General features: G+C 43.1%; 1 protein-coding gene across 1 annotated transcript in view; it reads right to left on the bottom strand.

The window, feature by feature from the left end:
- Nucleotides 1-244: 244 nt before the first annotated feature.
- The window catches only part of STK31 (serine/threonine kinase 31), a 462,200-nt gene continuing 451,500 nt past the window's right edge, over nucleotides 245-10,944 (bottom strand). The window contains exon 23 of the mRNA XM_073630106.1: nucleotides 245-663. Within this exon, the coding sequence (XP_073486207.1) occupies nucleotides 484-663 (180 nt within the window). The 3' untranslated portion in view covers nucleotides 245-483. The remainder of the gene's footprint in view (nucleotides 664-10,944) is intronic.

Here is a 10,944-nt window from a genome sequence, read left to right as displayed (position 1 = left end):
TTTTCGTTTATAGCGCAAAAAATAAAAATCGCAGAGGTGATCAAATGCCACCAAAAGAAAGCTCTATTTGTGGGGAAAAAAAAGGACATTCATTTTGTTTGGCTACAATGTCGCACGACTGCATAATTGTCAGTTAAAGCGACGCATTGCCGTATCGCAAAAAATGGCCTGGTCATTAAGGGGGTAAATCCTTCCAAGGCTGAAATGGTTAAAGACTACAATAAAAATGAACAGCACAAGAAAGTAATGTTGAAACTCTTTATGCCATTATTAATTGGTGAGTCAAAATAGTCAGCATGACTTAGACAAAAACAAGACAAAAAATTATATAACCATTTATAAACCATTCACAAACCAGTAAGTTATTTAGTAACCGCCTAAACATACTTAGGCCTTTCACAATGTGCTGCATAAACAGATACAATTTTTTTTCTTTACTTCTCAACAACAAAAAAAGTGATTCTGTCACAATCATTGGATTGATTAAGCAAAGTCAGCCGGTACATTCTCATTAAATGCTTCATCAGGCAAAACAGTATTGTCTGCTTCTGCAGTATTGTCAACTTCAGCAATCTGAAAATAGTCATGAGTTTGGATTTGCTTGGCCTCCATGCGGTCGTCACAACAAAGTAATCTGGATAGAAGACTTTTCGCTTTGAGATCCTGAAAGGTGTGAAGGCAAAGAAGCATAAGCCACAAATAATATTGCTAATCGTATAAGATGCACATTAAAAGATGACCATTACTGAAAAAAATTGATTTTTTCATCATAATTACCTGTAAAATCCTTTTCTTTGAGTACCTAATGGGACACAGAGTTAGGCTAATATTCATTACCTACTGGTTATACTTCATCTCTAGGTGAATGGACACTGATAGACCAAAGGTCTTTAGACAGGAAGTGATCCCCTATATAACTCCTCCCATACAGGAAGTACTTCAGTTTTGTAGCAAGCACTGAATACTCAAAAAAGAGGGGAGGGATCTCTGTGTCCCATGATGTACTCAAAGAAAAGGATTTTACAGGTAAGTATGACGAAAAAAATCCTATTTTCTTTTTCATACATCATGGGACACAGAGTTAGGGTAATATTAATTACCTACTGGGACGTCCCAGAGCAATAGCCTTGAGGGGAGGGAGACACCCTTCCAAACAATAGCCATCAGACCTTATATGGGAGCCCGCAGTACACTGCGGCCAAAAGTTGAATACTCGGCTGCTCGAACATCCACTTGATAAAACTTTGTGAATGTATGCACCGAAGACCAGGTAGCAGCCTTACAAATCTGAGCCACAAATAGCTGATGGTGGAAAGCCCAGGAGGTTCCTACACCCCTGGTGGAATGAGCTCTCACCCTAAAGGGAGGAGCTTTACGTTTTAGACCATAGGCCTGAATGACCAATTGGCAATGGAAGCTTTGGAAGCTGCCTGCCCCTTCTTGGGTCCTTTTGGTAAAACAAAAAATGAGTCTGATCCTCGGATCTCTGCAGATCTAGACAAATAAACCTCGACTGCCCGGACAACGTCCAAGGAATGCAGTTGTCTCTCTTCCGCCAAACGAGGCTGAGAGAAAAAAGGCGGCAAAATAATGTCCTGATTTAAATGAAAGGCTGACACCACTTTTGACAAAAAGGATGGAACAGGTCGTAACACGACCCTGTGGTGGTGAAGGATCAAATATGGTTACCTGCACGAAAGGGCCACCTACTCCGACACCCTTCTAGCTGAGGTGATGGCCATCAGGAAGGCTAGCTTGTGTGAGAGCAAGTCTGATGGAATTTTCTTGATAGGTTCAAATGGTTGTTTCTGTAACACAGACAGCACCAAATTCAAGTTCTAAGGACAAACAGATGACCTAAGGGGGGGAAGCAAATGAGTTGCCTCCTGCATAAAGGTTTGGACCAGTGAATGGGAGGCTAAAGGCTTTTGGAAGAATACTGACAGGGCCGAAATCTGACCTCTGTACTCAAAGCCAATCTAATTTCCACAGCTGACTGTAGAAAAGAGAATTCTCCCATTCACGTATTTCCGAGGATGACATTTTTTGGCTTCACACCAAGCAATATGTCTTCCAGACCTTATGATAGATATTCCTGGTGACAGCTTTTCTAGCATTCACTAGGGTAGATACTACTGGTCCCGAGATGCCACGATCCTTTAACACCCTGGCTTCAATAGCCATGCTGTCAAATTTAGAGACTGTAAATTGGGGTGGAATATAGGACCTTGAGACAGTAGATCGGGGAGACATGGAAGAGTCCATGGCCCGTCTATTGTCATTCTCACAATCTCTGGGAACCAGGGCCTTCTGGGCCAGGCTGGTGTCACCAGAATGACTGGAACCCCCTCTCTCCGAATCCTTGCAAGAAATGTGGAAGGAGAGGGATCGGAGGGAAAGCATAAACCAGGGAGTACTGGCTCCATGGAACTACCAGAGCATCTGCTCCGATTGCCAAAGGATCTCTTGTTCAGGACACAAAATGTTGTAGCTTGTTGAACCTGGATGTCAGTAGGTCGACCTCTGGCCACCCCCAATGCTGTCAAATTTCCTGGAATACCCCTGGGTGTAGAGGCCATTCCCCTGGGTAGATCTGCTGGTGGCTGAGATAATCTGCCTTCCAGTTCTCTACTCCAGGGATATGGACTGCTGATAGAATCGCCATATGTTCCTCTGCCCAAGCTAATATGTGGTTCACCTCCTTCAGAGCTGAACGACTCCTGGTACCGCCTCAGTGGTTTATATAGGCCACTGCAGTGGCTTTGTCGGACTGAACCTTCATCGTCCAGGACCGTAGGGCCAGATGTACTGCCCATAATTCCAGGACGTTCATGGGCAGGATCTGTTATGTCCTTAACCATTTCTTCTGAGCTGTGAGCCCCTCTAGGGTTGCTCCCTAGCCTTAGAGACTGGCATCTGTAGTCAGTACTCTACAAGTTAGCGGGAGGAAGGATTTCCCCTTTCGCAGCTTCTGATCCTGCAACCACCAGTTTAGGCTTAAGTGTTCCCGAGGTGATAAAAACATTGGATAATCCAGGGCTCGTCCTCTCCTGTTCCAAACCAAGATGTCTTGTTGTAAAGGTCTGGAATGAAACTGGGCATAGGGCACTGCCTCGAAGGAGGACACCATCCTCCATAGAAGACTCATACAGAGCCGAAGGGAGGGTTGTCTGGTGCCACTTATCTGACGAACCTGATCCTTCAGGGCACAGATGCGTATGGGTGGCAAAAATACCTTAGCTTGGACCGTATCTAGGATCAGACCTAAACAATTTAGACTTTGACCTGGTCTCAAGGCTGACTTTTTGGTATTTATGATCCAGCCTAAGCTTTTCAAATACCGCACTGTGCATGTTATGCTCTGTTCTAGAGCCTATAGTGATCTCTGAGCAGGTCGTCATCCAGATACCCAAGCACCAAGATCCCTTGGGCCCTTAAAAGACCCAGTACTGGTGCTAGGACCTTTGTGAACACCCGGGGAACTGTGGTAAGCCCAAAGTGTAGAGCCACAGACTGAAAATGACATTCCTCTACTGCAAATCGCAGGAACCTCTGATGAGGCTGAAAGATAAGTACGTGTAAATACACGTATTTTATATCAATGGAGGCTAGAAAGTCTCCCATCTGGAGCGAGGCTACCACTGAGCAGACAGACTCCATCCGAAAGGACTGGATTAGTAGATACTGGTTCAGGGATCTTGGATCCAAAATGGGCCGCGTGTCCCTGTTTGGTTTTTGAACCATAAACAGGTTTGAGTAAAACCCTGCACCTCTACAATCACTCCTTGATGCACAAAATGATGTAGTGCCTGAAACAATAAGTCCCTTTTTGGAGGATCCGAGGGAACGCTGGATCTAAGAAACCTCTGAGGAGGAACCCCCCCAAAACTCCAGCTTGTAACCGCGGGATATAGTTGAGCTGACCCACTCGTTCTGGAACTATTGTTCTCCAAATGTCCGCAAAGTGCAGCAGCCTTCCCCCCATCCGATACAGTGGGGCTGTCCCCTCAAAAGGAGGGCTTGCTGCTGGGTTTATAAGTTTTGGACCCAGGGATTGTTCATTTCCTGGTTTTGCAGCTTGCCTCTGGCTCTAGTGCCCTGTTGGCGGCGGAACTGCCTTGGCGCTGAGACACTTGATCAATATTCCACCATCTTCCAAAAGTACATAAGCAACAATCCCCTGTTCAGGGACGCCCAATAGTAGCGGGTATTGGATCTGCATTAGAAAGACTCAGTGAATGGGTGGATGAGCATTTACAAACCTTGGTTAATCGCTTACCCGGCTATCTTAGGGATACAGGACATTTATTGGCACATACACATGAGATAAAATTGTCGGACAATAGTTGTTGGATCACAGTGGATGTTAAAACATAATACTCCTTCATACCACACCACTTGGCACTCAAAGCTGTTAAATATCACCTTACACGTTACAGTTGTTATAAGCGGAATTGTGCGAATTTTTGTGCATGGCCATAGAATTCCTGCTAAAATACAACTATTTCATGTTTGACTTTAAATATTATTTCCAGTGCCGTGGTGCATCGATACGGTCAAAATTTTCCCCTTCTCTTGCAAATTTATATATGGGTTGGTGGGTGGAGACTTTCCTCTTCTCCCAAGGTAACCCATATGGAGAATAGATTGGTATTGTCGCTTTCTGGATGATTTGATATTCGTATGGAAGGGGCCAGCCAACGTATTGGACTCATTTTTGGCTTATCTCAATACCAATCATCTGAATTTGGAGTTTACCCCCACTTCAGATCCGGGCAGTATTATCTGGATTTGACTTTGGTGGGATGTGTGGATAGTGGAATAGTCTCTACCAGAACCTACAGGAAGCAGTGTGCACGTAACTCACTTCTGTTGGCATTAAGTCGTTATCCAGCGCATACAGTGCGGGCATTGCCAACGGGTGAGTTCAGAGCAATGAGAAATTGTTCCTCTGATAAGGATTTTGTTAAAGAATGTAACATTGTTTCAAGTAGGTTGAGAGAGCGAGGATATAGCGGACATTTAATAGAGGCAGAAGATTGGCAGAAAATAGAGAACGTGGTGATCTGATTGGGAATTCCTCTTCAGTAAGAAGGCACGGTCCAGTGGGAGGGAAGGTGTTCACTTTGTGACCACTTAGACACAACAATACAACCAGATTATTTCTATGATAAAACACTGCCTCCCTGTACTATATGCGGACAAAATTTTGCATCATATTTTAAGACAGGGGTGCAGTGTTTCTAGTAAGAAAGCTCCTACTTTGGGTACTATGCTTTTGCCTTCTCTATTTCGTTCCACTTCCCCTTCCATTTCATGGTTGGGGACAGTGGGCTCCTATCCCTGTGGTTATAACACCTGTAAACAGTGTAAAAGACATAGAAAAAGCAAGGACTGTTATTTCTTTTTCAACAGGTAGAACATATTCAGAAAAAAGTTTAATAAACTGTAACTCAAAGATGATTGTCTACCTAATTAATTGCAGTACTTTTAGAGTACAGTATGTGGGATGCACTATCCGCAATCTACGTATTAGAATATCCGAACACTACAATGACACTCTAAATAGCAATGCAAAAAATATTTCAAATGTATCTAAACATTTTAGAACAGTCCATTGTGGTAATCTGGAGTCTTTCTTTTTGCGGTCTGGAACAGGTGAAAAGATCTGTTGGGGGGGGGGATGATACACACCATACCCTACTTCAGCGGGAGGTGTGGTGGATACACAGATTGAATACTCAATTTCCTAGTGGAATGAACAGTAGAATAGATGTGAACTTGTTCTTAAAATAATATAATTTGATTCTACAGGGGGCTAATTGTTTGCCCTAGAGTTTTCAGTCTGTTTCCATTCTTTCCCTCCCCCTTTTTCTCTGGTTCTACCAACCTCACATGATTTTAATTGTTAATTGATTTTAAATTGGATTGTACCACCCCCTTTTTTGGAGGAATGGATACTTTTTCCTATATAAATTTGATTTTATTGTAAATCTGTATGCTATGAGGAAGGCTTTTGCCGAAACATGTTAGGGTTTTGATGTCACACTGCTGTTAGTGCTCAATAAAGATTCAAGAAGAAGCAATCGAGTTGCTGGCATTCTTTTTGCAATTTTGATGTATGGGACACAATGACCTGAGCACCGTTATTCAGCTCATCATCCTATAAACATGCGGTAGAGCTTGGGTGAGTCTTTGTCTACATTTCCACTTGAGGAAGCAGTCCCTGAGGTTTTAAATGAGGGACGCCTGGTGCTTTTCTTTACAGGAAGTAGAGAACTCTTCCCTCCGGAAATCTTTTGGATTTATTTGTCCAAATGATCACCAAATAAACGTTCCCCATGAAAGAGGAAACATGCCACTATATGTACAGACAAGAGAGCCAAACGAGAAACCTGCTGTATTGAATCCTTTAAGGTGTCAACAGCAAAACACAGCGCTCGAGGAATATCTGTCTTATTTTCAGCCAGATCATCCTCCCTGTTAGGCCTGTCAGGCCGTCTGACCTGATCCTTTACGGACTGACATAGATACCAATTGCTGCAACAGCTGGCTGAATAGCTGAACTGGCCAAAGAAAAGGAAGCCTTTAATGACTCCAATTTCTTGTCAACACTGTTTTTCAAGCCCTGTGCGTCTACCGGACAAGTTCTTATTTAAGGAAGGGACTGCTGCATCTACGGCTGGCATTCTCCACTTCTTAACAAACTTTTCATCCATGGGATATAAAAAGGAAAACCTCTTAGGAGGAACAAAAATCCTGTCAGGATGTTAGCAATTAGCATACACCACCTGTTCCAACAGAGGGTGTAAGGGAAAAGCCTGTGTAGCCTGAAGAGGCCTCAGGGACCCCAAAGAGGACCAGGGGGCTCAGTAACCTCTGTAAGAGGCAACTTAAAGGCAGAACGAACTAGCTTGGTAAGAGTCTGGATCAAAAGCCTCTGCGACTGAGAGGCAGACATCAACTGGATATCTTCATGTCCAGATTGCTCAGAAGCAGACTCATCCGCCAAGCCCAGTACAGAATCCTGAGCTTTTAGCTCTTCCCCATCCTCAACACATTGCTGCTCCAAACTAGGAGGCTCCAGGGAGGGGGATCTGTCACGCTTCTTGCCACCCTGCAGGATGGAGGCAATTATGCCAGCAATCCTGTGCTCTAACCCGGCTAGGGCTGAGGACAGTTTATCCTTGGTAATAAAGGGAGAAGCAGCAGCATTGACTGTAGGCACAATACCAGATAGGCGCAGTGGCTCAGACTGCCCGGAAGCCTTTGGTCCTTCAGGGGATACAACACTAGGGATACGACTAGGCTCATCAGGAACTGACGACATATCTATAATGTTAGTTCCGCTTCTCTTTTTTGAATACATTTACAAGCCACAAAAAGAGAGTACCTGGGTGTAGTATTAACACAACTCAGAAGAGAGACTATGCAACAATCCTGCTAAGCACCTTTAGCCTGCCAAGCAACACCTGGTAACTCACGTCACCCGGGTAAGGAGAAATGAACTGCTGCAAATACCTGGTTCAGAACCTGCTCTGTGTCCCACAACTGCCTTGTAGAAACACCGCATGCTTGGCATACACAGCTTAAATAGGCTGGTTGTGTGACGAAACGTTCTGCGCATGCACGTGTGTGGTCCCGGCGAAAGGGCGCGCCTTTATTTGTGAATGACGCAAATCTTCCTGCGCCCAGATAAAGGCTACGGCGCATATGCAGCTTCGTGAAGCCACGTGCGCTATGGCCGCCAAACAAACTGCTAAGTGCAGCAGCGCTCTTGCCAATGCACGTGCGCCATGGTGAACCAAGGTGAAATAGCGCACCGTTGTGCGCCATTATACAGGTAAAAAACAGCCAGACACAAGCAAAGAAGGTACACTTTGCAAACACCTACAGCTAGCCCAAAACTCCCCGGTATGGTCACTGCACACAGGTGTCCAGCCTTTAGCTAGCTTGACTGATTGTTACATTCACTGGGACACCCCACAATAAGTAAATAAGGGGGTTTCACTTATCCGTCCAGGCACAGGGCAGTTTAGAAACTAAGAGCCCAATCTTCACCCATCACGGCGGGTTCCTGTCGCTGGGTTCCCTTTTCTTGCTTAGGGTCCACTAACTTGGATCTGTACAGCACCCTGCAGGAATACCTTAGCGCTGTGGTGTCCAGGATTCCACTTTGCAGGGTCCAGCGCCTGGAGGTCGCATTACAGGAAAAACCTTGCAGGATCTTGAATCGCCTTTGCGAGGCTCGGGTATTTATCTAAGCATATAGAGCCTGTTTCAAATGGATCTGGTCGGTCAAGAACCGTTTGTGGGACTAGAGACCTGTAGCTCAAACATGTCCATCCACCTTGCAGACACTGGTAAAAAACTGATGTACTTCCTGTATAGGAGGGGTTATATAGGGGATCACTTCCTGTCTAAAGACCTTTGGTCTACCAGTGTCCATTCACCTGGAGATGAACTAAAATCAGTAAGTAATGAATATTAGCCCAACTCTGTGTCCCATGATGTATGAAGAAAAAAATATAAGTACAATATTGAATCTGAATACATAAATTACATTTTAGGGTTTTAAAAGTTATTTTTTCTGATTTAACCACTTTCCCTCGAGAGCAATTTTTTTCACACGTTAAAATGTGCATTTTTGGCTAGAAAATTATATAACCCTTTAGCTACTCCACTTTTAAGCTCAGGTGCAATACCATTTTTGGAAATTTTCCCTTCTATTAAATCACTTGCAGCTTTCAGAGGTTGTAAAAGACGCGTGCTCCCCCAATTAATACATTTTCTGAAAGCATGGGTGTGGTAGGATAAAAAGCAGATGCTACTAATTTTTTAGGCCCCGTGATATTTGTGCAAATTTTTATCTAAACTAAAATTTTGCTATACACTAATTAGCAGACACAAACACAACTTACAAAACTCCTGCTAAAATGCTATTAAATATTAACGCTAAAACAGTAACGAGTTAATACATTTTTGTAAATTTAAATTGTGCCTTTTTGCAAAATGGGAAAAACCGTAAGTACACAAAATTGTAAATAAGCAGCTTACTATAAAAATCTGAAGGTTATAATTTTTACATTTTGCAATTTTCAAAGTTTGTAATCGATCAGCAAACAATACATTTTCTGACAGCACAGAATCAGTAAAAAAAAAAAAAAAAAAAAAAAAAAAAAAAAAAAAGAAAAAAAAAAAGAAGGCCCCGTGATAATATGTGCAAGTGCTATTTAAAACAATATACACTAAAAACATTAGGACAAAAAAAAAAATTATAACTTACAAAACGCCAGCTAAATTCCTACACATGTGACGTACTAAAGGGTAGGCCCATTTAGAGCCATGTTTACCCACACAGGGATGCGCAAGCACAGTTTACACACACACACACTGCATTTTTTGTATGCGCAATGTATGGGCAAGATGATGTGTGCTTCAAAATTTTTATTAATTATTTTATTCTTTGCACTATTTTTACTCAACTTTATTGCTATCATATAGGAGCTAGCAAGCATTGGGCAGGTGACAGGTACTCTTTTTGGAGACATCAGGGGTCTAGTAGACCCTTGATGTCTCTTTCTTGTCCTCGACTGTAGCTGACAACACAGGCCCATGAGCCAGTCTCAACCTGTTCATTCTTTGGACGTAACAGTCATGTCCAAAGCGGGAACTAGTTAAAGTGCATCTGTATTACTTTTGGATAAAGTGGGTAGGGGTTACAAGCCGTGTCAAGTATTTGTTGCTGTGTGTACCCACTGGGAAGATTTACCTACTCAATTTTTCTGGTTACCATTTGCACTGGGACAGAAAGTGAAGGAAAAATACATTTTGAGCTGTCGTCTGAGGGGATGGTGAGGAAAAATGAAGGACACCAATTTTGGTGACAACCTCACTGTGGAGAGATTTCTTCTCACTTTTTGTTGTATAGACCAAGGAAATCTCCTATTGGGACACACACAAAAAAAGGAATTTAGCAAAGGTCCTGAGGATGTATAGGAAGTCTGTTTTTCTGATAGAAGCGGTAGCTTTGAGGTGGATTCTAATGGCTCTAAATACATCCAGGCAGTAAAGAGCAATTTCTTTGGATGCTTCGGAGTAATGCACAAATATGAAAGTACAATGTCTTCACTGAGGTGAAAGACCTTAGGAAGGAAGGAAAGGTTCCTTAGGAAAGTGCCAATAGCTTAGAAACATGTCTAACAGATGTGAAAGCAACCAATAAAGCTACTCAGCAGGAGAGAACATCTAAGTTAATTTACCTGATGGCTTCAAAGTGTGGTTTATGCAGGGCAGAGAACCAGATTAAAGTCCAAGGAAGATCAAGGTGTTGCAAGGGGGCTGGATACGAGAATAAAGGTTTTGACAAAGGAGAGCGAGGCCAAAGGCTTCTGGAAAAAAAATTGACACAACAGAAACCTTTCCTTTCAGAGTTCAAGCCTGTAGAAAAGCCAGAATGTGTGGTACAAAGTATTATCTGGGGTTGAAGAGCCTGTGTTCACACCTGGTAAAGAAGGATTTCCCAATACGATAGAAGATCTTTGCAGAACTGGCTTTTCTTGCTTTTAGCAAGGTAGGGATGACAGACTTAGAGACTTATCTGACTTTTAAGACCTGAGCTTATACAGTTATGCCATTAAAGCTAGAGATTGAGACAAAGGATGGACTACAGGGCCCAGAGACAGCAGGTCTGGCCTGTTGGGGTGGTCTCCTAGCAGTCTGAGTATGTCTGTGCACTAGGTTCTTTTGGTAAAATCTAGTGCAGAGAGAAGCACCGGTTTCTTGTCCTGGTTTAATTTGAAGAGCAGGTGAGGCAGAATGCACACTAGAATTACCAGAGTATCTGATGTCAGTGCTAAAAGATAATTGATTATGCCTACAAATAGAGGTAACTTGGTGTTGAATCTGGAGGCCAGGATGTCCACATTCACAGCCTGACATATC

Source organism: Aquarana catesbeiana, linkage group LG05 (assembly GCF_042186555.1).
Source record: "Aquarana catesbeiana isolate 2022-GZ linkage group LG05, ASM4218655v1, whole genome shotgun sequence".
In the NCBI taxonomy this organism is placed as follows: Eukaryota; Metazoa; Chordata; class Amphibia; order Anura; family Ranidae; genus Aquarana; species Aquarana catesbeiana.
This window is presented reverse-complemented; position numbering and strand designations above follow the sequence as displayed.